The sequence below is a fragment of the Ochotona princeps genome, chromosome 2, assembly GCF_030435755.1.
Source record: "Ochotona princeps isolate mOchPri1 chromosome 2, mOchPri1.hap1, whole genome shotgun sequence".
In the NCBI taxonomy this organism is placed as follows: Eukaryota; Metazoa; Chordata; class Mammalia; order Lagomorpha; family Ochotonidae; genus Ochotona; species Ochotona princeps.
Genome location: NC_080833.1, coordinates 105312499 through 105339147, shown reverse-complemented (window position 1 = coordinate 105339147; position 26649 = coordinate 105312499). Strand labels below are relative to the sequence as shown.

The following is a 26649-nucleotide window of genomic DNA, read 5'->3' as shown; positions in this document are numbered from 1 at the left end:
CAGCCAAGGGAAGGAGCTGGGAACTCAATCCAAGTAGTCCACAGGGGTGGCAGGAACCCCAGGCACTGGAGCCTTCGCTGCACTGTCACCCAGGGTTTGCAGTATCAGGCAGTTAAGGAGTCAGCAGCTGGAGATGAGTGTCAAACCCACACGTAGTAATACAGCTCACGCATACCATGACCCCTAGGCCAAACCCCTGCCGCACCCTACTGTTCATATTTCTTTTTTTTTTTTAAGATTTATTATTATTGGAAAGCTGGATATACAGAGAGGAGGAGAGACAGAGAGGAAGATCTTCCGTCCGATGTTTCACTCCCCAAGTGAGCCGCAACGGCCGGTGTACGCCGACCCGATGCCGGAAACCAGGAACCTCTTCCGGGTCTCCCACGCAGGTGCAGTGTCCCAAAGCATTGGGCAGTCCTCAACTGCTTTCCCAGGCCACAAGCAGGGAGCTGGATGGGAAGTGGAGCTGCCGGGATTAGAACTGGTGTCCATATGGGATCCCGGGGCTTTCAAGGCGAGGACTTTAGCCGCTAGGCCACGCCACCGGGCCCTACTGTTCATATTTCTATCAAATTCAGTTGAAACTTCATCACGACTTCTCTGGGTTAGAAGGCTGGTTTTGAACAAGTAGCAGGAACTCTTTTATAATTTTATACCTATGTCATGAAAAAAACATGTGGGATGTCATTAAGATGTCCTAAACTGATGAAACTAACCTCACTGTCTCTGGTTTCTTTTTCAGAAAGCACATTCTTTTTATTATTATTATTATTATTATTATTATTATTATTTTAAATATTTTTTGAAAGACAGTTCTGGAGAGGAGAGACAGAGAGATCTGTTCATTCCCAAATAGCCACAACAGCTGGAGCTGAGCCCACCCAAAGCCAAGAGCCAGGAGCTTCTTCCTGGTCTCCTACATAGGTACAGGGTCCCAAGGCTTTGGGCCTTTGAAATGTGAGGAAGATAAAAGGGATGTTTATTAGACTAAGGTTTTTGCTATCTTTGAAACTGAAGAAAAAGAACTGCTAACTGAGAGCCTGTTGGCTGCTGGTGAATGCCAGGCTGGGATAGTCTCCATGCTCGGAGCCCCAATTCCAGCCACTGCATCCACGTGGTGACCTGTCTCTGGGCGGCCAGTGTGCCATTCAGCGGCAGGTCCCACCTGCTGGCCGCCCGGGTGGCCAGCTCTGGAGTTTTGGGGCTTTGAATTGCTGCTTAGGTATCTCCATGTTAAGCCCACTGTACGTCTGAGATGTCAATCAATCCTGAAGACTCCCAACAACAGAGTAACTTTTCCTTTGAAGGTAAGAGAGGGTAATGAGACCTGGTAGGTTGGAGGAGAGGGACCAGATGATCTTTATGGATAAGACTGATATACCAAACTCCTTTAAATCTAGTGTAGTACTTGCAATCACTGAACAATGCTGACCACCAAACACCAGTCCATGCAAAAGCTAAGGCTTGGGGCTTATCTAGCTGAACCATATCCTATTACCTGTCATGATGATGGATCAGGAAACAGGTCGTATTAGACAGGGCCATGACATTAAGTAGCACTTGAGAACCATATCTGGGGTTAGAAGCTGTGGGGGATGTGTGGGTCAAACCCTGTGGAAATATTAGCCCCACTGGTTAGCTCAAGAGTTGGGGTGGTGATAATGGACTAAGCTAGGTGTGACCAAGGAGCTTGCCATCACTCACAGGTAAAGGAACCCGCAACCGTCTGGACTGGTCAAGGCAGCAGCACCCAAATGTGCATCCTGAATAGGGTGTGGGGTGGGCCGGGCTACAACATTCACCAGCTCATACACGGCCAAATGGAAGGCCAGACTTCGCCGGAATCTGGCCTAAAACCCACTGGCATGTATGAGAACTGGGTCTGGGAGTAGATTAAGTGGAGGAACTTGGGAAACTCCCCTGGCGGGCCACAGCTCACACTGGTGAACACGTGGTCCAGACCTGGTGGTCAGACAAGCTGGGCAAAGTAGCAAAAAAGCCACGTTGGGCTGATTGTTCCTACTGGTGCAAACAAAATTAGAGTGAGTGAGGGTTGTTTGGGCTTAGCCACAGCATCAGCTGGCAGAAGCTGGCACTGGGGGCTAATTCTCTCAAATCAAACTACAGAACCACCTGGAGAGTGTATGATTCGGGAGTGGAAGTGGCCTAGAAGGGAAATAGTGGGCTCCTCTTTCTTGGGTTACCACTCCCATGGGAGGGCACGAAAACCAGGACAGGGGCTGAGGTGGCTAGACAGCAAGGCACCCAACAACATTTATGAGGGTTGCATAGTGGAGCTGGTTAGATGGAACTAAGCTTTAATACCCATTGACATGTATGAGAGCTGAATGGGATGTGGGACAGACTGGACTAATCTGCTGCACATACTAGTAAACCAGGGTTGGGGGTGGGCCTGGTGGGAGTTACTGTGGGTCACTCCATCTAGGCTGCAGCTCCCACTGGTTTATGTGAAGGCCGAGTATGTGCTGGGTGGAACCAGACTAGACTGCAACACCCATTGGTTCCAGTGGAAGTCGGGGCTGAAAATAGAACCAACCCAGAAACTACAACCACCAGCTGATCGTGGAGATGGACTGTGCCGAACTCTGTACTTGCTAGTAAACACAAGAATCTGGTCTGAGAACACCTCAGACAAAGTTTCTTTGGAGATCTCCCCAATCGAACTGCCGGACTCAGAACCCTAACCAAGAAAACACAGAAGACAGAACAGGTCAATCAACCACCTCAGCTATATGTTCTCAGTGCAAAACAGGGCAAACGGAGACTCTATGATGGACTATGTCAATTAGTGGATTCTTCAACGACCTCATCGTGCTTGGAATGGCGAGATTGGCAGCAATTCATAGCTGTTGAACTGTCAAAGCCACTTGAGCAGGACCCTCGGAGCACGCCCCACATCAGGGACCTGGGGTGGGTGGGAAATTGGGTTGGGCTTCTCCCTTAAAACCCCCTTTTCCTCAGATACATGAAGGAAACAATATGGGAATAATAGTCTTACCCACTTTTCTGTAGCCCTTGAACCTTTTTACCCTAATTAACTATGTAAAGATTGTTAAAAATATAATGAAAAAATGGAAAAAGAACTGCTAACTGAATGATGCTGACAATTTTTTTTCACATTTAGGATTGCCATTTTCTCTATAAGATAAGGAAGATGCACCAAAGTTTGTTAATATGTGAATAAAATGAATGCAAATTATTTGGATATTTAGCAATATGTAAATTAAAACTTATACTATTTGGCAATCTCCAACTATGTTGGTACATTCCCCTGATGGCTGCAACTGCTGGAATGGGGCTGAAGCCAGGAGCCAGGGGCTTTTGGGTCTCCCATGTTAGGAGTAGCAGGGGAATAAACAAACACTTAGGCCATCCTCTGTTGCTTTCTCAGGCCATCAACAGGAAGCTGGATGGGAATTAGAGTAGCTGGGGCTCGAACTTAAGTCCATGTGGGATTCTAGCATCGGCAGCTACTTTTTATTTTTTTAAGAGTTGCTTATTTTTACTGGAGAGGCAGATTTACAGAGAGGGAGAACAACGATCTTCTGTCTGCTGGCTTACTCTCCACGTGGCCACAACGGACAGAGCTGAGCTGCTCCGAAGCCAGAAGCCAGGAGCCTCTTCAGGCTCTCCTGCGTGGTTGCAAGGTTCCAAGGCTTTGGGCCGTCCTCTACTCCTTTCCCAGGCCACAAGCAGGGAGCTGGGTAGGTGGTGGACTAACTGGGACGCAAACTGGCGCCCATTACTTGCAAGGAGAGAATTCAGCCACTAGGCTACCATGCCCTGTCCTATGTTACTTTTAAATGAAGCATAATTTACTTTCAGAGTAACTCGCAGTCCTCACAGATCTAACAGAAACATTTAAGGAGCAGACTGCAGCTTGTATAGTAATGAAGACGTAGGAAGCCGGAATATCAGGCTGCAGTATGAGGTAGAACCACAAATCATCACCAAAAAAAAAAAAGGTCAGCAAAGAATCGTCTATTAGCATGACAAAGTGCATGGCGCCTCACTAGATGGCTGCGAGGAGGCCCTGTGTAAGAAGGCTTCAGCCACGCGCTACTGGCGGGGCGCTTTTCTGTGACAAAACTTCCCCTCCCCGCGGCGTCTGGGGCTCCCGGCAGGCTACGCGCCTCTTTTGGCGGGAAATGCCGCCTGGACAGCGCGTCAGGCGACGCAGCCTCGCCCGAGCCGGCAACCGTTGAGGAGGCGCGCATGCGCGCACAGCCGCCTCGCGCTGCCTTGCGACGCCTCACGCTGCTTGTCGCTGGCGCTGCTCCGTGAAGCCTTACGTAATATATATTTCTGGGGTTTTACCACTTCATCTGTCTCTTTGTAGCGCTTTCTGTCTACTGTACAATTTCTTAAGGGCTAAATGATGGAACATTGGGGCGGGAGGGGGGGCGGAATATGTGACTGTTTTCCACGAAAGGTTCCTCAGGTTCTCTCAGCTCGTCCAGGCTTTCCGGGGAGAGAGAAGCGAAAATGTGTCTGGTGAATGTCTTCTGTGGATTCTTCTAGTTTAATTTTCTACGTAGAAACAATGAAATTAGAACCAAAAAAGATCCCATCCAGCCCCCTGCTTGTGCCCTGGGAAAGCAGTGGGAGTTAGTCCAAAGGTCTGCCGGCCAGCCGCCACTGGGAGACCAAGAAGAGGCTCCTGGCTCCTGGCTCAGCTCTAGACATTGTGGACATGGGGAGTGAACCAGCAGATGGAACATTCTCACTCTCTCTCTCTCTCTCTCTCTATCTCTCTTTCTCTCTCTCCCTCTCCCCCCCCTCATTTCTCTTTCTCTCCTTCCCTCCCTCCTATCCTCCCTCCCTCAGTCTCTTTTCTGTAACTCTGCCTTTCCAATAAAATAGATTGGTTTATGAGGGATATGCTTGAGAAATAGAATTGGGCATAAAAATAATTTCTGTGGCCTTTTTATGGCCGTTTCATGTTGGAGACAATGTTTATATCTAGAGCCATGTTTAAAGTTCTGTGTAAGCAAAGCTGCCAGATTCACTTATTTAGAAACTAAAAAAAAAGAAAAAAGAATCATTCAGGGGGTGGGAATTGGGAGGAGGGGAATCCCAGACTATACCGAATTGTACCATAAAATTCAAAATTTTAAATAAAAATTTAAAACAATTTTTAAAAACCTTTTTTTTTTTTTTTTAGAAAAAGTTTGGGGAGTTTGAAGAGTTGACCATGAGCAATTTTTCATTACTTTCTACCCACAATGTTCTCATTCCTTGGATTCTGTATAATGGAGAAAACTAGGAAGGTGGTGCTTTCTTTACAAGTTCTTTTAAAGCTCCATTTATGGGTCTTACAGTGAGGACCTTACTTGAAATAGTTGGACAGCAATATGGATCACTCCGTCTCTCAAGGTCCCATTTTAAGTAAGAAACTAAAACAAAACAAAACAAAACACTCAAATGTGTTCATAAAACTGTTTTACTTTGCAGGTGCTGCAGTAGACTGTTTGAGATATTTCCAAATCAGATTGGAAGTTAAAGCTTTTGCTTGCGTCACAAGGGTGAATTCCAGAAAATACGTTATCAGAAGATGGCCACTGCCCAGTTGCGGAGGACTGCTGCTACTACTGCTGCCGCCGCCGCCATGGTACTTTGTGTAGTTTACAGTTGATCTGATTCTATGTTCTTGATGTCTCAGCTGCCTCCTGTCAGGAAGTTGCAGTCAAGTGTTCAAGGCCTGAATGATAGTCAGCAAACTCCATGTTTTGTAAAATGAAGATATTTGCAGAGCTTTTGAAGTAATGGAGATTTCTACTGGGTATTTAATACATTGTATTAATTTCCTGACTTAAGTTCTGCAATGGGTATTCATGAATGCTGCTTTGTTCTTTTGATAAAGCTGTGTATCAAGTGGACCCACAGATGATGAATGTCTGTGATCCTGAAGGTAAAATTGTTACCTTCGCATAGGATTGTAACTAAGAAGAAAATCAGTGCCATCTATCTGTGCGTTACACATGAACAACAAATCTGCAAGAACATTGTTAAGATTTGTAATGCTTCAGGCATGTTATCTTCAGGCTCTTACCCTAGAAACAACTTTACATTTTAGAAGTCAACCTGACTTTCTGGGCATTTCTAACCACTATGGGGCAGGGTAGTGCTAAATATATGTAAAATTGGATCTTTTTTCTATCCAAAGGAAATTTATTTTTGATCAGCACAAATAAGATGTTTTAATTCTTGATTTTTAGAGTACGGCAATATTTCCTAATAAGATATCGAATGAACAGGAATCTTTGACACTGGTGAAGCGGCTCCTAGCAGTTTCAATATCCTGCATCACCTACTTGAGAGGAATGTTCCCCGAATGTGCCTATGGAACAAGATATCTAGATGGTAATATACATTTATTTTAAAACCTTAAAATCTTAATTTCATTTTGACTTAAAGATTTTGCACTTAAGTAGTAGTTTCTTCTAAATGTCTTCAATATTTTAATAGGGATTGTGGTGAATCTGTAAATTTTTTTTGTTTCAAAGTCAGATATACAGAAAGGAGAGACAGGGAGAAAGACCTTCTGCCTAAAGCTTCGCTCCTCAAGTGGCCACAATGGCCGGAGCTGTGCCAGTCCGAAGCAAGGAGCTTGGAACCTCCTCCAGGTCTCCCACTTGGGTGCAGGGTCCCAAAGCTTCGGGAAGTCCTTGACTGCTTTCCCAGGCAACAAGCAGGGAGCTAGATGGGAAGCGGGGCCGCTGAGATTAAATCAGCGCCTATATGGGATCCTGGCGCATTCAAGGCAAGGACTTTAGCCTCTAGGCTACTGTGCTGGACCCCTTTAGTAGTGGTTTTTATGTAATTCATGTATCTGATAATCTAATTCCTTAGAGTGTACAATGTTTCAAATTTATTCACAGAATTGTGCCATTGTTATCACACTTTTAGAATATAGTGTCACTTTACAGTGAAATCCCATATCCATTACTATCCATTTTCCATCCCAGTCTTACTAGGCAACTATTAAGTTTTTTCTCTCTGGCCGTTTCACATACAAGAGTCATAAAATATGTGGTCCTTTGTGAATGGCCTCTTGTAATTATCATAGCATTTTCAAGGTTTCTCCAAGTTATACTGCAGATTAATATTTTCCTTTTGTTGCCACATAACGTTCCATTCAATGGCTGTACCACATTTTATGTATTTATTTATCAGCTGATGAACATTTAGGTTATTTCCTCTCTTTGGCTATTATGTATAATGCCACATTTAATGTATTCATTTTTGTTTGTACATATAATCTTTTTCTGAGAGGATTAAAGGGAAAGACTTAGCCATCCAGCCAGAGAGCTTTTATCTGCAGGCCAATCCCCAGATGCCCACCAGAGCTGGGGTTAAGCCAGGCAAGGTGGAGAGGCAAGAACTTGGTCTGGTTTACCCAAACAGGTTGCTTGGTAGCTACTTTAGCCACGCCCTCCTGCCTCCCAGAGTGTAGAGTGCATATCATCGGGCTGCGATCAGGAACGGAGCTGGGATTCCAATCCAGACATCGCAAGTGGCACCTTAACTGCTAAGCCAAACATTTGCCTCAAGATTTTTGTTTTGTTTTGTTTTGGGTTTTTTTTTTTCACTAAGTATGTTCAGTATTTTTGAAAGTACTTACAAGACTGTTGCTCAGTTTCTTAAGTAAATTTCACCTTATATTACACTTGCAACTACGAACAAAATATGTAAAAACAATCTGTTCTTTATAACTGGACCGTGCTTGTGTATGCTTTTGTGCTACTTAAGGAAATGCAAAAATAATGCAGTTCGTATTACATCTCCAGGAATATAATCTGCACAATAGTATGTGCCAACTATATGCTGGGAGAAATGTTATACATTATGTTATGCAGAGTACCTTGTTAATTTCATGTTGCAGTTATGTAAAGCAGGTGTTAACCCTGTTTTTCAAATAATGACTATAAAAACAGCTACAACAAAAAAAATACAGTGATTCTGAGGCAGAGATGCCTCATTATTTTACATTTTGCTTCTTTGAAAAGATTTTAGGGCCCGGCGGCGTGGCCTAGCGGCTAAAGTCCTCGCCTTGAATGCCCCGGGATCCCCTATGGGCGCCGGTTCTAATCCCGGCAGCTCCACTTCCCATCCAGCTCCCTGCTTGTGGCCTGGGAAAGCAGTCGAGGACGGCCCAAAGCTTTGGGACACTGCACCCACGTGGGAGACCTGGAAGAGGTTCCTGGTTCCCGGCATCGGGTCGGCGCGCACTGACCCTTTGCGGCTCACTTGGGGAGTGAAACATCGGATGGAAGATCTTCCTCTCTGTCTCTCCTCCTCTCTGTATATCTTTGTAATGAAACAAATAAATCTTTAAAAAAAAAAAAAAGATTTTATCTATGATAGCCACATTTAACTTCTTGTCCTTTTATACTTATTTTATATTTATATTTTGTATTTTACACATTTTGAATATTTTTATTTTAAAAGATTTAATACTTAATATACATATTTTATATAAATATTATACATATTTTGGTACTTATTTCCTCTTAACACTTTTGGGTAGTCAGCAGGAAGCTGGAATTTGGAGCAGAGCAGGTGCTTGAACCAAGGCACCGTGACAGTGGTTTCACACTACTGCCAAGCAGTAGTTTCACACTGTGCCAAATGCCCACCCCTGGACCCAATTTTGTATGCCATAAATTTTTAAAAATAAATGTTTTCTTACTCATCAACTTGCATCTTAATCATTATGATGGCATTTTATAATAAAAAAGACTATTTCCAAATAGCTTTTTCTCTTTAATTAAGAATACCTATAATCTATAGCTTCATTGCCATAAAAAAAATAGATGAGGAAAATAATCTTGTAAACTTTCCAGTTTCTGTTTTTGAGTATGGTTATTTTAATCTTTTTTTATTTAGATCTGTGTGTCAAAATTCTGAGAGATGACAAACATTGCCCAGGAGCTTCACAACTAGTGAAGTGGTAAGTTAAAGAATCACCTAAAGATAGAAATATTTAATCACATTTTTAGTACATTATATACTTTTCAATGTATAATCAACTTTTTTTTTGTTTTAGCCCTCTGGTCTTTAAATTTCTTTTCTTTTTTTATTATATTTTTGACAATCTTTACATGGTTAATTAGGGTAAAAAGGTTCAAGGGCTATAGAAAAGTGGGTAAGACTATTATTTCCATATTGTTTCCTTCATGTTTAAAGGGGAATATTAAGGGAGAAGACCCACCCAGTTTTCCACCCACCCCAGGTCCTGGATGTAGGGCATGCTCTGAGGTTCTTCTCATGTGGTTTTGATGGTTCACCAGTTATGAATCGTTGCCAGTCTTGCCACTCCAAGCACGATGAGGTCATTGAAGAATCCACTAATTGACATAGTCCATCATAGAGTCTCTGTTTGCCCAGTATTTTGCTGCCAACATATAGCTGAGGTGGTTGATTGACCTGTTCTGTCTTCTGTGTTTTCTTGGTTAGGGTTCTGAGTCCGGCAGTTCGATTGGGGAGATCTCCAAAGAAACTTTGTCTGAGGTGTTCTCAGACCAGATTCTTGTGTTTACTAGCAAGTACAGAGTTCGGCACAGTCCATCTCCACGATCAGCTGGTGGTTGTAGTTTCTGGGTTGGTTCTATTTTCAGCCCCGACTTCCACTGGAACCAATGGGTGTTGCAGTCTAGTCTGGTTCCACCCAGCACATACTCGGCCTTCACATAAACTAGTGGGAGCTGCAGCCTAGACGGAGCAACCCATAGTAACCCCCACCAGGCCCACCCCCAACCCTGGTTTGCCAGTATGCGTGGCAGTAGTCCAGTCTGTTCCACACCCCATTTAGCCCTCATACATGTCAATGGGTATTAAAGCTTAGTTCCATCTAACCAGCTCCACTATCCAACCCACACAGATGCTGTTGGGTGTCCGTCTAGCCACCTCAGTCCCTGTCCTGGTTTTCGTGCCCTCCTGTGGGAGTGGTAACCTAAGAGGGAGGAGCCCACCATTTCCCTCCCAGGCCTCTCCCACTCCTGGATTATGCACTCTCCAGGTGGTTCTGTGGTTTGACTTGACCCCAGAGCCAGCTTCTGCCAGCTGATGCTGTGGCTAAGCCCAAACAACCCTCACCCACTCTAATTTTGTTTGCACCAATAGGAATAATCAGCCCAGCCTGGCTTTTCCATGAACTAGTCCACATGAGGCCCACAGGTGTTATAGCCCTGCTTTAGTCTGGTCTGCCCCCATCCCAGCTCACGCTCTCCAGTGGGAGTAGCTATCCGGCAAGGGAATCCCCCCTAATTCCCTCTGCCGTCTTCACCCCCTCCATTCCTGTTTCTCACACATGCTGGTTGGATGCTGCGGTCACATCTAGTACAGGCAATCTCACCTTGGCATTCCATATTGTGCACTTGTTTTTGTTGCGACCGAACCTGGCTCGACCCACACTCTGTTCTGGAGCTTGGATTTGCCAGTGGATGATGTGAACTGATTCAGCCTGGTCTGCTCCCGATCCATGCCAAATGTATGCCAGTGGGAAACTTTCCATGGCCTGTTCTGGGCTGTTTACTTTCATGCCTCTTGTGCTTACCTGCAGGGTCTGTGTCCTGCCAGAGGAGTTTCCCAGGCTCCTCCATCAGAACCCCTCCCAATGCCAGATTTTGCGCACACCAGTGGGTCCATGAGCCAGCCCTACTCAGTTCACCTCCTGTCCTAGCAGGAACAGTGGCTTTTCCTGACTGGCCTTCAACCCTAACTGGTCCTTGCTGTTGGATGTTTCAGCCCAGCCATGGCTCATCCATACCCACATATGGCTCACACATGCTCAGTAGGGGTTGAGACCTTGCCTAGTCCATCCCATATCTATCCTGGTCCTCCAGGACACCAGATGGTGTTGGAGTCTGGCCCAGCTCAGTGCATCCAATCCCAGTCCACACTTGTGCCAAGTGAGACTACAACAGTATCCTGATCAGAATGCAGCCCCCATTCCAACCCATGTTCCCCTTGGTGGGAACCTCAACCCAGCTAGGGTTGTCCCCTTAGCTCCCCGACTAGGTCTGTTCCCAGCCATAGATCACGTACCTGCCTGTGGTTGCTCTGACTCAGCTTGGCTCAGCCCCTCACTTGTCTCAGCCTCTGCCTTAGACACTGTGGCTTAGCGTTCCTGGCTCCCACAGACCAGTAGGTGCAAGAGCCTAGCTCAGCATGACCTGTGCTCCATCCTGGTCTCTTTTTTCGCTTGTGGGCTAAGGTTTGCTCAGTCCTGACTGGTCCACCCTGTTCCATTACCAGTTGACACATTACCCAGCTGTTGGAGCTACTATGCCTATCTTGTCTGACCCCCAGGTCTGGACCATGTGTTCACCAGTGTGAGCTGTGGCCCGCCAGGGGAGTTTCCCAAGTTCCTCCACTTAATCTACTCCCAGACCCAGTTCTCATACATGCCAGTGGGTTTTAGGCCAGATTCCGGCGAAGTCTGGCCTTCCATTTGGCCGTGTATGAGCTGGTGAATGTTGTAGCCCGGCCCACCCCACACCCTATTCAGGATGCACATTTGGGTGCTGCTGCCTTGACCAGTCCAGACGGTTGCGGGTTCCTTTACCTGTGAGTGATGGCAAGCTCCTTGGTCACACCTAGCTTAGTCCATTATCACCCCAACTCTTGAGCTAACCAGTGGGGCTAATATTTCCATGGGGTTTGGCCCACACATCCCCCACAGAATCTACCCCTGAATATGGTTCTCAAGTGCTAGTTAATGTCATGGCCCTGCATAATGTGACCCTTCTCCTGATCCATCATCATGTCAGATAACAGGATATGATTCTGTTGGACAAGCCCCAAGCCATAGCTTTTGCATGGACTGGTGTTTGGTCGTCATCATTGTTCAGTGATTACAGGTTCTTCAAAGGAAGAGTTACTGTCATTGGGAATCTTTAGGATCGACTCAGATCCCAGAAGCACAGTGGGTTCAACCTGGAGCTACCTAAGCAGCGATTCAAAGAACCAAAACCCCAGAGGTCCAGGCTGGGTGGCCAGCAGGCGAAGCCTAGCAACAAATGGTGCGCTGGCGTCTGGGATCCAGGCATGAGACGCCCCATGCTGAGACCTACTGTATAATCAACTTTTTTTTTAAAGATTTTTTGTTTATTTTTATTACAAAGTCAGATATACAGAGAGGAGGAGAGATAGAGAGAAATATCTTCCGTCCCATGTTTCAATCCCCAAGGGACCACAACAGCCGGTGCTGTGATGATCCAAAGCCAGGAGCCAGGAACTTCTTCCAGGTCTCCCACGTGGGTGCAGGATCACAAAGCATTGGGCCGTGCTCTGCTGCTTTCCCAGGCCACAAGCAGGGAGCTGGATGAGAAGTGGAGCTGCCGGGATCAGAACCGGAGCCAATACAGGATCCTGACACGTTCAAGGCGAGGACTTTAGCCACTAGGCCATGGCACCGGGCCCTGTATAATCAACTTTTAAGGATTCATCCTTGAATACTGAATATCATTCTTTATAGGTTATGAGTTTTTACATTAAAATTTTTCTTTTTTCTATGCGTTATGTGAGCACATTTCATTGATCTATTATTACTTACTGTTAGTAACCCTAACATATTTTTTCTTCCATCTCCTATCACTAGTTTATATTTTTAAAATATTTATTTTACTTATTTGAAAGCAGAGTAATAGAGAAAGATCTTCTATTTGCTGTTCATGTCTACAGGACCAGTGCTGGGCCACACCAAAGCCAAGAGCTAAGAGCTTAATGAAGGCACCCAAATATGAGGCAGGTTCCAAGTATTTGGGCTGTCTTCCTGTTTTCCACTGCCTTCCCAGGCACACTGGCAGGGATCTGGATTGGAAGTGAAGAAGCTAGGACTCAAACTAATGCTCTGATAAGACTTATCAGCATTGGGCCCGATGTAGTAGCCTAGTGGCTAAAGTCCTCGCCTTGAACGTGCTGGGATCCCATATGGGTGCCAGTTCTAATCCCAGCAGCTCCACTTCCCATCCAGCTCCTTGCCTGTGGCCTGGGAAAGCAGTCGAGGACGGCCCAAAGCCTTGGGACCCTGCACCCGCGTGAGAGTCCAGGAGGAAGAGGTTCCTTGTTCCCGGCTTTGAATCGGCACAGCAGTGGCCTTTGCGCTCACTTGGGGAGTGAATTATCAGACGGAAGATCTTCCTCTCTGTCTCTCCTCCTCTCTGTATTTCTGACTTTGTAATAAAAATAAATAAATCTTTAAGAAAAAAAAACTTTCCAAAAGACTTATTAGGATTGTAGGCTGCAAATTAAGTCATTGTACCACAATTCTGACCTCATCATTTCCTATTTCTTTCATATCCTTTTTATTTTGATGCAGTTAATGATAAAGGAAACCTAATAAAAAAATTTCATAGGAAAATCATAATAATGTGAAATGTGGAGAGTTAGGGAATGATTTATTTTCTGAGCATTCTTTCAGTCTAAAAAAAATCTTCAATTTTTTTATTTTAGGATGTTAGGGTGCTATGATGCTTTAAAGAAGAAATATGTAAGTTTTTGAAATATCACTTTATCCTTTCCATAGTTTCTATTGTTCAAACCTAAAAGTAATTACCATGTAATAAAACATTAACTTAGTAAACTAACTTGAGCATAAGGTTAGTCTTAGTTACTAAAACATCTTAATATGTGAATATTTTAAACCCTAATCTTCATTTATAATTAAAACAATTAATATTAAGATTTTTTTCAAGTCAGTGTTGGCTGTTTAACATTCATTTGTATTAATAATATGTGTTGGGGCTCAGTGGCTAAATCCTTACCTTGCAAGCACTGGGATCCTACAGGGGCGCCAGTTAGTATCCTGGCTGCTCCATTTCCCATCCAGCTTCTTGCTTGTGGCCTGGAAATGAAGTAGAGAACAGCCCAAAGCCTGGGGACCCTGCGCCCACATAGGAGACACAGAAGAAAAGTCCTGGCTCCTGGCTGTGAGTCGGCTCAGCAACAGCCATTGCAGCCACTTGGGGAGGGAACTAGTGATGGAAGATCTTTCTTTCCGTAAAATTTGCGTTTGCAATAAAAATACAGCTTTAAAAAAAATAATAAATACATCTTTTAAAAATACATATTAACTTGAAAATTAACATTGTTTTTAAAAGATGTATTTATTTTTATTGGAAAGCCACATTTACAGAGAGGAGAGAGAGACAAAGATCTGTCTACTGGTTCACTCCGTAGAGTTGAGTCAATCCAAAACCGGGAGCCAGGAGCTTCTTCCAGGTCTCCCACATGGGTGCAGGGTCCCAAGGCTTTGAGCCATCCTTGATTGCCTTCCCAGGCCACAAGAAGGAAGCTGGATGGGAAGTGGAGCAGCCAGGACATGAACATGCACCCGTATGGGATCCCAGCATGTGAAAGACAAGGATTTAGTCACTGATCCATCACACCAGTCCCTAAATTTTAAAAACATTTTCAAAAATTAATGAGTTGAAAAGTTTTATAAAATAGCATTTTTAGTTTCACGTGCCTTTTATAATTTTAGGGTATAGTGTTTATGCTAATAATTAGTTTTTATTTGAGAGGCAGAGCTCCCACCGGCTGTTTCACTCCCCAAATACCTATGCTGGCTGGGGCTCGGCTAGGGCTGGAGATCGTCGACGGGAACATAATGCAGATCTCCCTAATGGCTGGCCGGGCGTTACCTGAGCTCTTACTGCTGCCTCCCAGGATTGAAAGCTGGAGTCTGGAGCCACATCCAAGAACCACTAGGCACTCTGATACAGGATGGAAGAGGCTAGGAAAATAGCTCTTAGGCCACTATTGTGATTCTGTGGGGGAATAACTGGCTCGGATCAGGATGGAAGAGGAGTTTCAGGCTAGATTTGGCAATAGAACAGTTTGTGTTTGTTCATGGATTGGTTATGCATAATGAGGAAGAGATCACAATCCAGGGTAACTTCTGTTTTTCGTGTATCACTTAAGTCAAAGACTTACTTTGTTTTGTTTTGTTTTGTTTCGTTTCGTTTCTGGTTTCTGTAGTCTCCAAAGCCTCTTCCCTTTGTTAAATACATAGCCTCAAACACTATACTTTTTCTCTTTGCAAAACCAGTTCTCATACTGGCAAGTTTTAATGTGTTATTTAAGAATATGTATTTACCTTGCAACTGGCAGTAATGTCCTGTTTGACCAAGTCAGTTAAGTAAAATTCTGGCATAAGTTTCAGCCATCAGTAAGTCCAGTGCAAATAGTTGTTCAGGAGAATATGTAAGCATATTTAAGATTTTGCCTTAAAGGCATGATTGCATTCTACAATGATTGTTATTAGACATAGATGTTGAAATAGGACAAGGAATTCTTATGATCCATCATAAAAACCCATTTTATAGCATACAACTAAGTGAGATTTTTGCTCTTTGTTGTATTTCAGCTAAGGATGATTATTCTAGCGGTAAGTGTAACTCACTTGGCATTTCTTGCTTAAATAAAATGACACCATCCATTGTCACTGTACTCAGACAACTGACAGTTGCTGGGGGTGGGAGGAGAAATAATAAGCCAACATTTCAGGGGTAGTTTTATTCTTTGTTATGTTTTACTGAGTTGTTTAAGCTTTAATGTAAACACCTAATTTAGTTTTTCTTGAGCACTTAGATAATTCAATTCTAAATTACTTTAAAATAGGTATACAGCAATCCAGAAGACCCACAGGTGAGTGTGCTTTGGTTAATAGAGAAACATAAAGCTTCTAATGTCGAAAATAACATAGAGGTATACTAATATTTGATCAGTAGATGGCATGTATTTTTATGTCTGAATATCCAGAAAAGGCTTCTGAAGTAAAGTAAATTTTATGTCTTGGAACAGATTAATACAGTCACAATGAGAGATTTTGGGACTGATACTAGGCAGAAAAACTTGCAAACTATTAGAAATAACCTGAATCACTTCGCTGCTGGTTTTTACAATATTCTTTATCCAGAATTATGAAAGAGGTGGAGTTTAGGGGAAATGACAACCTCATCCTTGGTCCTTGAACATTCCTCCCAATGCAGTCACATCCACCTTGTTTTCTGGCAATCATAGTAGGTAGAGAGGACCAGAAAAGAAAGAGAAACTCAGACAGTGTTCTGTGCAAGGGTTCTCTGTTTGGTGCTTTTTAAATATTTTTATTACTATGTATTCATCAGAACCATTATAAAGTAACTAGCATTATCACTGCAACTCCACAGGTAAGAATATCTAGATACAGGATTTTTTTTTTGTCAAAGTCCAGACGTGCAAGTGTGGCAGAACCAGCATTTGAAATTAGGGAGCATCACATTACGAGTATGGAGATGCAGAAGGAGCGGGGGAGTGCTGCTAATGGCCCTCTCCGTGTGAGCACTGAAATGTAAAGGAAGCAAAGTGCCAAGGTGCTGGAGCTTCCCGAGGGTGGCGGTGTGGGTCCTGGGGTCCTCAACACCTTGCTAATGCTTAATACACATCCATGGTCACAGAGATCATTTGGGCAAAGGCTTTGAAGTCATTTATTGTTCATAAAACTGATTATTTAGAAAAATGTTCATTTTTAAATACATTTTACAGTTATTCATTTTGTTCTAACAGTAAATGAACAACCTTAATGATACACTGATAGTACTTATTGAATTTTGCTGTGTGACAGGCACTCTCAGTACTGTGTAAATTACCCTATCTGATAATATTTATTTCTACTAATGAGATAGATACTGCTTCCAACTTTTTTAAACTGGGGAAACAGAAGACTTACAAAGTTTATGTGTGGTTGCAGTGTAGCAAAAATTTAAGCCTTTATGCTTACATTTTCTGTTGGCTACAATTAAATACCAGGGACTGGCTATTTGTAAATAAAGGTCTATTCATCTCATGGGTCTAAGACTGGGAGGTTCAAGGTTGGAGACTGCATCTGGTGAGGGACCTCTGACTGATGGCAGCTGCTAGTCCTGAGGCAGCGCAGGGCATGACATAGAGGGATGCATACAAGGAAAGAGCCAAACTGACTTATGAAAGACTCACTCTTGAGATAACCTGTTAATTCCTTAATCATTGAAAGAAAGTAGAGAAATGATCAACTCTCAAAGGGATAAATTTATCCCACCTCTAGTCCCTCACAATCATGATGCAAGAAACATCTTTTTAAAAAATTTATTTATTTATTTGAAAGATTTATGGCTTGGCACAATGGCTTGATTGGCTAATCCTCTGCCTTTCAATGCCAGAATCTTTCTGTTTCTCCTTCTCACTATAAATCTGCCTTTCAAATAAAAATAAATATTTTAAAAAATATATTTGCAGAGAGAGGGAGAAACAGACAGATTTCCATCTGCTGGTTCACTCCCCACTTGGCTACAATGACAAGACCAAAGCCAGCAGCCAGGAACTTCTTCCTTGTGTCCCACATGGGCACAGGGGCCCAAATTGTTGGGCCATCCGCCATTATTTTCCAAGGCACATTAACAGCTTGATCAGAAGAGGAGCAGCTGGAAATCACACTGGAATCTGTATTCCAGGTAGTGACCTGGAATAGCTGTGCCACAATGACCTGATACTATAACAGTATCTTTTTCAAAAAATGGGGTGGGGGTGGCAGCATTGTGGTTCAGTGGATTAAGTTTCTGCCTGCAACAGTGGCATCCCATGTAAGTTCTGGTTCCAGTTCCAGCTTTTCCACTACCAATCCAGCTTCCTACTAACATGTCTGGCAAAGCCCCTGCCACCCATGTGGGAGATTCATATGGAGTTCCAGGCTTTGGCCTGGCCCAGTCCTGGCCATTGTGGCCATTTGGACAGTGAACAAGTGAATGGAAAATCCCTTCATATACTTCTCCTCTCCCTAACTATACCTTTCAAATAAATAAATCTTTTTAATCTGTTGATTCTTTAAATACTTATTTTGTCTATTTGGAAGTCAGGTTTACAGAGGGAGGTCCAGAGAGATCTTCCATCTGCTGTGTCACTCCCCACATGGCTGCAATGGCTGAGACTGGGATGACCAGGACAAAGTCAGGTCTCCCACGCGGGTGCAGGGTCCCAAAGCATTGGGCCGTCCTCAACTGCTTTCCCAGGCCACAAGCAGGGAGCTGGATGGGAAGTGGAGCTGCCGGGATTAGAACCGGCGCCCATATGGGATCCCAGGGCGTTCAAGGCAAGGACTTTAGCCGCTAGACCACGCCGCCGGGCCCCAGGACAAAGTCAGGAGCCATGAGCTTCTTCCCAGTCTCCCATGTGGCTGGCAGGATCCATCCTCCTTCTGCTTTACCAGGTATATTAGCATAGAGTTCAACTTATTATTTTTAAAATTTTATCAAAAGTGCCCATCCGCTGGCTCACACCCAAATGCCAACCTCAGCTGGGGTTGGACTGAGGCCAAATTGGGAGTTAGAAAAAGAAAATCAATCCACGTCACCCCACAGGTGGCATGAACTGAATTGCTTGAATTCTCACCACAGCCCCCCAGGGTCTGCAGAAAGCTGGAGACAGGAGGTGGATCTGGATATTGAACAGGTACTTAGATGCAGAGAGGGCATTTTAATCAATGCCTTAAGCGCTAGTCTAATGTCACTAGCCATAGAAATGTCTTAATTTGTCTTGTGCTCCTTTAATAACCAAGTAACTGAATGAAAGACAAAATATATTTCTTACAATTCTGGAAGCTACACATTCAACACTGAAAGGCTGCCAGTAGCTGGTGAGAGCCTTCTGGTGTCACCACAAGGTAGAAAGCAGAAAGGCGTATGCTCTGGTCTGTGAATTGAGGGGAGGGGCAGCCTCTGAACTAGCTTTGGGATCTTCCTACCTTGCCTTGCTAGCACATTTCTGCCTTACTCGATCTTATAATTCTCTAATAATAGCTAATGGGGCCTGGCGCGGTAGCCTAACAACCAAAGTCCTTGCCTTGAACACACTGGTATCCTATATGGCACTGGTTCTAATCCCGGCAGCCTTGCTTCCCAACCAACTCCATGCTTGTGGCCTGGGAAAGCAGTCGAGGATGGCCCAAGACATTAGGACCCTGCATCTACTTGGGAGACCTGGAGGAAGAGCTCCTGGCTCCTAGCTTCAGGTCATCTCTGCTCTGGCCGTTGCGGCCTCTTGGGGAGTGAATCATGGGATGGAAGATCTTCCTCTCTGTCTCTCCTCCTCTCTGTATATCTGACTTTGCAGTAAAAATATAAATAAATCTTTATATATATATATATATATACACACACATATATATATATAAAATAGCTAAGACTTTGTAATTTTTAAAGGAGACAGATTTATTTATTAGAATCACGAAGACTGCAAAGTCCAAGATCACATCTGTAACATCTGGTAGTTACTGTGTTCATTCGATGGCGAAAGGAGGAAAGGAAAGAGAGCACCAGAGGTGGGAAGAAAAGAAAGGAAAGGTATTGAACTCAACCTTTTTTCAGGATCCCACTCCTACAGTAACTACACTACTCCTGTGGTAATAACCAACTCCCATAACAGCAGGATCAATCCAGTCATGACCACAATGCCCTCATGGTCAGGTCACTTCCTAGAGGTCCTGCCTCACTTCTTGCACTGGGAATTAACTTTTGAGGACATATTCAAACTGCAGCACTGAGACATTCTGGTGAAGTGTGTTGCACCTTTTACCTGCTTACTAAGGAGTTCTGTATCTGGTCTACATAACATATATTGCCATGAGTGGGGGAGCATATTTCTGTCCAGGGCTGAACTCCCAAATTCCAAACTGTGGGAACTAACTATAAAACTTGAAAGTGTACATGGGGGAATAAAAACTGTTGACACATATTAAGAATTATACAAAAACAGCACATAATTATTTGATAATCAGTACTATATAATCAGGTTTATAACTGCCTTGTTTTTCTTTTTATTAAAAGACAGTTTCAGAATGTTACCAATTTAAGTTCAAGTACACTGGTGATGGACCCATTATGGATTTTGTAAGGTATTGTTCTCTTTGTGTTGCAAATAAATGGCTATATAGCAAAAATTTGGGATAAATTCTGAAAATTCTCAAATATCCCTAAATAGCAACCGTGATGTAGCTGTCCAAAATATAGAGTGGTGGCTTGCAGAAGCTGCAAGATAGAATTCTGTGGCTAATTACATACTATTTTATGTGGAAACAAAATTTTGATGACTAGAAACATAAGTTAAATCCATTTGATTCCTTTAAAATTATACATAAAATTCATATTTTATTTATGTAAAGTATGTTTTGGTTTATAATGCTAATATTAATAATCCAAATTTTTATAATAATGATGTGAAAACACAAGTTAATGCTATAAAAAGAATAATACAAATACTTGAAACATGAAGTTATATTAAAATCAAAAGGTTTTAGGAAAGACATAAATGTTTATTCTTTTCTAGTAAAAATCAAAGCAATAGATCTAGCATGTCATCTGCTGATACCAAGAAAGCAAGTATTCTTCTCATTCGGAAGATTTATGTTCTAATGCAAAATCTTGGACCATTACCTAATGACGTTTGTCTGACTATGAAACTATTTTACTATGATGAAGGTATGTCTTGTTTCAGTTGGTATCATTATGTTTTATTATTATTGAAATAATTCGTTTCCATTCCAAATGTTTCCAGCACTAAAACTTATATACTTTGGGGGGTAAATTTACATTTAATACAATATTTGAAAAATTACAAAAATAAACTTTTTCTAAAAGAGTTATTTTATTTTTATTGGAAAGTCAGATATACAGAGAGGTGGAGAGACAGAGAGGAAGATGTTCCATCCATTGATATACTCCCCAAGCGGCCGCAAAAGCCAGAGCTGAGCCAATCTGAAGCCAAGAGCCAGGAGCCTCTTCCAGGTCTCCCACGCAGGTGCAGGTGCAGGTGCCAAGGCTTTGGGCCGTCCTCAACTGCTTTCCCAGGACATAAGCATGGAGCTGGTTGGGAAGCGGAGCTGCTGGGATCAGAATGGAGCCAATACAAGATCCTGGCGCATCAGGCGAGGATCTTAGCCATTAGGCCACTGCTCCGTGCCCAAAAATAGAGTTTAAAATATACACTTGTCTGATGGAAGTAGAGTCGTCTTCTTGGAACTGTGTCTTTGGAATGCGTAAAATATGTTTTCTTTAAATTAATTTAAAAATATAGAAAGAATACCCTTTGTGGGCCCGGCACAGTAGCCTAGCGACTAAAGCCCTCAGCTTGCACGTTCCTGGATCCCATATGGGTGTCAGTTCTAATCTGGGCAGTCCTGCTTCCCATCCACTTCCCTGCTTGTGTCCTAGGAAAGCAGTCCAGAATGACCCAAAGCCTTGGGACCCTGTGCTCGTATGGAAGACCCAGAGGAGGCTCCTGGCTCCTGGCCTCTGATCAGTGTGGCTCCAGCCATCGCAGCTGCTTGGGGAGTGAGTCGACGGTTGGAAGATCTTCCTCTCTGTTTTTCGTCCTCTCTGAATATCTGACTTTCCAATAAAAAATTAAAAATAAATCTTTAAAAAAAAAGGAATACACTTTGCGCTCCACATGACAGAAATGTAAAAAGTGAACAATGTGAATACTCATATATAATCATAATCTAGTAAACAGTAGCTAGGATTACTAAACTCCCCCATCATAAATGTTCTGGAATATTATCCTTCATTTGTAATAGCGGTTACAGTGAAATACTTTATAAGGCAAAGCACTTGTGGTTAGATGATGTGGTTTTATTTTACAGAAATCTTTGTAATTCGGTAATTTGTATATAATTTCCATGATAGGAGAATAGAACATTGCATTAACCTGAACACTGCATTTACTGACTATACCACATAACAGTTTAACAGACATATGGCACCCAGTAGTATAAATGTACAAGAGGAACATGGCTTTTCTGCAGAACATTGATTCTATTCTCTTTCTACTTCATGAACAATTGAGGCTGCTGTGTTCATGTTCTAGTTCCCTGTCCACCAGATTAGTCTGAATGGAACCTATTCAAATATAAATGTGTGTTGAATTAAAATTTTTACACTAGGGCCTAATGCAATTGCCTTGTGGCTAAATCTTTGCCTTGCAAGTGCCAAGATCCTGTATGGGCACCAGTTCATATCCCGGCTGCTCCACTTCCATCCAGCTCCCTGATTGTGACCTGGGAAGCAGTAGAAGATGGCCTAGCGTCTTGGGATCCTGCACCCACGTGGAGACCCGGAGGAAGCTCCTGGATCCTGGTTTGGATCTGCTAAACTCCGGCTGTTATGGCCACTTTGGAAGTAAACCAGCAGATGGAGGGTTTTACTCTCTGAATCTCCTTCTCTCTGTAAATCTGCCTTTCTAATAAAAATAAGATATATCTATAAAAATAATTTATACTAACAAAATATATACACTTGTCATTGATATGAACATATCCATGTGAAATATAGCTTCTCTCATAATTAAAGAAATAAAACAGTGAGATAAAAGTTTTCACTACCAGAATGATAAAACTTGTAAGCTACATTTTTCACAATGATGTAGGGATATGGGGAAGTATAAGTATATATTGTTTATTTATTTGAATGGCAGAGTTAGAGAGAGATCTTCCATTCACTGGTTCACTCCCCAGATGGCTGTGAATAGTTGGGACCGGGACAGGCCAAAGCCCAGAAGAGCCTGGACCTCCACTTGACTCTCCCATATGGGTGATAAGAGCCCAGGCCAAGCACTTGAGCTGTTTTCAATGCTTTCATTAACAGGGAGCTGGATTGGAAGTGGAGTACTTGAAAAGATGTATTTATTTTTATTGGAAAGGCAGATTTACAGAAAAGGAAATATATAGAGAAAGATCTGATTCACTCTCCAGGTGGCCACAACACCCGGAGCTGAGCTGATCAGAATCCAGGAGCCAGGAGCTTCTTCTGGTCTCCCACGCAAGTGCAGGGTCCCAAGGCTTTGGGCCATCTTCTACTGCTTTCCCAGGCCACAGGCAAGGAGCTGGATAGGAAGCAGAGCAGTTGGGACAGAAACTTGTGCCCATATGGGATCCTAGCCCATACAAGGTGAGGATTTAGCCATTGGGTCAACTTGCTAGATCCTATAAATTCATTTTTAAGGGATTTATTTCTTTCTCTCACAAGCAGAGGGAAAGAAAGATTGATCTTTCATCTACCAGTTCACTCCCCAAATGGCCACAGTGGCTGGGGCTGCGCCAAGCCAAAGCCAGAAGTCAGGAGCTTCTTTTGGATATTGCGCATGGGTTTAGAGTCCCAAGTACTTGAGACATCTTCCACTGCATTCCCAGGCATATTAGCAGGGAACTGAATTGGAAGTGGAGCAGCTGGGATTCAAATTGGTGCCTGCATAGAATGCCAACATTAGAGGTGGTGACAACCAGCTATGCCACAATACTAGCTGCAAATTTAGATATTCTGTAGCTAGAAAAATATAATAAAATATAATATAAAATAAAATATAACAGTTTTCAATATAGCATTGGCTAAAATGGGAACAAACAGAAAATGTGAGTGGCATGCACTGAGGATTGAGTAAATAAGTTATGGAGCATCTTGTATAGCAATACTGTGCAAGCTCTTCAGAAGAATGGACTGATAAATATTCTAAGGGGTAGAAAACATAGCTAGGTACCAAGCAGTTTGATCTCATTTATGTTTTAAAGACTATGCAGAGGAAGGTAGGAAATCTCCTAAAATCCTTTTATTACATATGTAATGTCTCCTAGAGATCATAAAACAGTGAAAATAACAACATTTCTCAAATGCTCAGTGTTCCCTTGTGAATATGTTACAATGCTGTAAGTCATTTAATACCCAAAGTGATCTTATGAGGGAGAATACAATTATTTTCTTTATTTAATGAATGATGAAACCAAATCAGGGCTGAAAAATAATTTTGCCGAAGTTTACACGGCCAGTCAAGTAAAGAAAGCAAAGATTACCTACGAGAATAAAGTGGGGAGTTGGAAATAATAGGAGGGTGATCTTAACTTCGCAGTTTATATTTCTCTATGCTATATTTGAAAATTCTTTAATCTACATGTACTTTTACGATATTACACTTTCTTCAATTTATTAGCATCACAGTTTACACTTTTTTGTAGTTACACCCACAAATTATCAGCCTCCTGGTTTTAAGGATGGTGACTGTGAAGAAATGACCTTTGAAGGGGAGCCTATGTACTTAAATGTGGGAGACGTTCCAACACCTTTTCATGGCTTCAGAGTAAAAGTCACCACTGAGAAAGAACGAATGGAAAATATTAGTGCAATTCTGCTATCACCAAAACAAGTAAAAACACCATTTCACAAAATCCTGATGGACATAGATGATCTAGAAGATGAACAAGAGCAATATATGAGTGTGAGTATACTTGAACAGCTAGCAGCTGTAATATAACAAATGTTTGATTCGATTCTGAGAACATTATAGCTCTCACTGATATGGGAAAGGATCTTAATAGTAAAGTCTGATACTGTGGTTAAAACTTTTTACCTTCTTCTAAATGATATTCTACTTGGAAATTAAAAGCATAACTTACTTTTTTCTAATTTTTAGTTTATTAACATTTATTTTGCTTGAAAGAGATACAGAGAGAGAATGAGAGAAAGAGATTCCAACTGTTCATTCACTCCTCAGATGGTTGCCATGACTAGAGCTGAGCCGATCTGAAGTCAGCAGACATGGGCTTCTTCAGGTCTCCCATATGGATGCAGGATCCCAGGGACTTGGCCCATCCTCTGTTTTCCTAGGACATAGGCAGGGAGCTGGATTGGAAGAGGAGTGGCTTTGTGTCAATATCTTCACCAGTAGAAAACGTAATCAATGTTTAGTGAGTTCAGTCAGAGAAAATTTTTTCCTGACATCTAAATCGCACTGGTATTTTTGTAGCATTTTAAGAAATATTTAAGTTTCACCCCAGCTAGAGGTAACTGCCTAGGTTGCATTGTACCTAGGCAAGTGTTACCCTGCTGGGAGAAAAGCAGCTAATAAATAAATAAAAGCAGCAGGCATTCTGGGCCTGGTTAATGCCAAATTTGTGTTAACTGTAACAGTGTACCAGCACAGTTACCTATTCCTATTTTTTTAAATTTTTTTTAAGATCGATAGAGAGCAAATGCCTGCATGCTAGCAGACAGGGTCTGGGGATTCACATGCAAGTACACACAGGCCCTGGGGAAGCAGTTAGGGCCCAAGGATGGCACAGCACAGCCAGGCTTGGGGATGTGCGTGCTCATGGTGAAGAAGTGGGGGGCTGTGGGTTGCCTCATGAAGGGGATCTGGGAATGTGTGGGAGGGAAGACTGCTGAGGGAGAATGTGACAGATGAAGAGTGACTTCTGGGGGACTCTCACCAGCCAGGCTACTGCACTTCCAGGTAAATGAGGGGGCTGAGACTGGTTGGTTTGGAGAAAGGAAACGAGGACCTTTCATGGCCAAACCAGTACACCTGTCCACATGGGAGACGTGGGATGGGATTGTTGGTCTCAGCCACCACCTCCTGGCACACAGAAAAATCCATGGCTAGGGAGCTCGATCACAGTAATCACCAGTGTGTGTTGGAGCAGTGGGTGGATCATGTTAGGCTGAGACATGACACTAACCAGCTCACAAGAGAACAGTCTGGGAGCAGATTCTGTGGGGGAATGTGGGCTCTGCCCTGTTGGACTGCCATACAGCTGGTTTGCTCAAGGACTGGGGGTTGTGACAGGCTGAGCTAGGCATGACCATGGAACTTAACAACAGTCATGGGTACTGGGATTGGGAATAGACCAGGCTGGTCCAAACCGCAGCACCCATAGGTGCACATAAGAATTGAGTGTGGGTCAGGCTGGGCTATAACATTCACCAGCACACACAAAGTCTGAGACTGGGGGACAGGCTGTGTCAGGTAAAGGGCTAGCACCCACTGGCATGCATGAGACCCAGGACTGGGAGTAAGCTTGGTAGGAGAAATTCGGGAACTCCCCTGGTGGGCCATAGCTCCTGCTAGTATTAGCATGTTAGTCAGCTGGGTGTTGGTCAGGCTGAGCAGAGCTGCTTCACTTGTCAGCAGGTGTGTAGATTGGTTCCAGTAGGGGAAGAGGGAGGTTGCAAACAAGGCAAGGTAGACAAGGCCAGGAAAAAACCATAGCACACTGGCATGTGTAGGAACCAGGATGGGATCTAGACTGTGCTAGGCTAGGCTGGGCTGGGCTATCATACCTACTGGTTTGCATGAATTTGTCAAGGATGAGGGCAGACTGGACAGGGCTAGGCTGCAGCAGCCAATCAAAGTTGGGACTAGAGGCGGACCAGGTCATGCTGCAGCATCCAATAGCAAAGGGCAACCCATGGGATGGGTTATGCCGGGTTGGTCAGAGGAACCACCAGTGGTTACAAGATCTGTAATTGGGAGTAGGCTTGGTCGGGGAGCTAAGGGGATGCCCTAACTGGGCTGTGATTCTGACTTGTGAGTGCAGGAGCTGTAATGGGGTCAGTGAACTGGGCTAGACATGGCTGTAGCATCCCTCGGCATGGGTGTGTGCATGCCGAGGGATGGCATACTAGGCTAGGGCATACTGAGGTATGGCATACTGAGGTATAGCATACTAGGCTAGGCATAATGGGGTATGGCATACTAGGCTAGGCTCTAGCACCCTCTATATCTCACAGGAGCCAGGGTGGGTATAGGACAGGCCAGGCTAGGTCTCGGCACCCACTGAGCCATGTG

The 26649-nt window shown here is 43.3% G+C and overlaps 1 protein-coding gene across 2 annotated transcripts in view; it reads left to right on the top strand.

The window, feature by feature from the left end:
- Window positions 1–4250: 4250 nt before the first annotated feature.
- The window catches only part of HORMAD1 (HORMA domain containing 1), a 32045-nt gene continuing 9646 nt past the window's right edge, over window positions 4251–26649 (top strand). The window contains exons 1-10 of one of the 2 annotated variants that reach the window (XM_058660209.1): window positions 4251–4316; window positions 5479–5635; window positions 6243–6387; window positions 8914–8977; window positions 13483–13519; window positions 15398–15418; window positions 15652–15678; window positions 19866–19933; window positions 20365–20516; window positions 24041–24300. In XM_058660209.1, the coding sequence (XP_058516192.1) occupies window positions 5579–5635; window positions 6243–6387; window positions 8914–8977; window positions 13483–13519; window positions 15398–15418; window positions 15652–15678; window positions 19866–19933; window positions 20365–20516; window positions 24041–24300 (831 nt within the window). In that variant the 5' untranslated portion in view covers window positions 4251–4316; window positions 5479–5578. Of the gene's footprint in view, window positions 4317–4412; window positions 4519–5478; window positions 5636–6242; window positions 6388–8913; window positions 8978–13482; window positions 13520–15397; window positions 15419–15651; window positions 15679–19865; window positions 19934–20364; window positions 20517–24040; window positions 24301–26649 lie in introns of those variants that run through there. The other variant, XM_058660208.1, reaches the window with a different exon arrangement.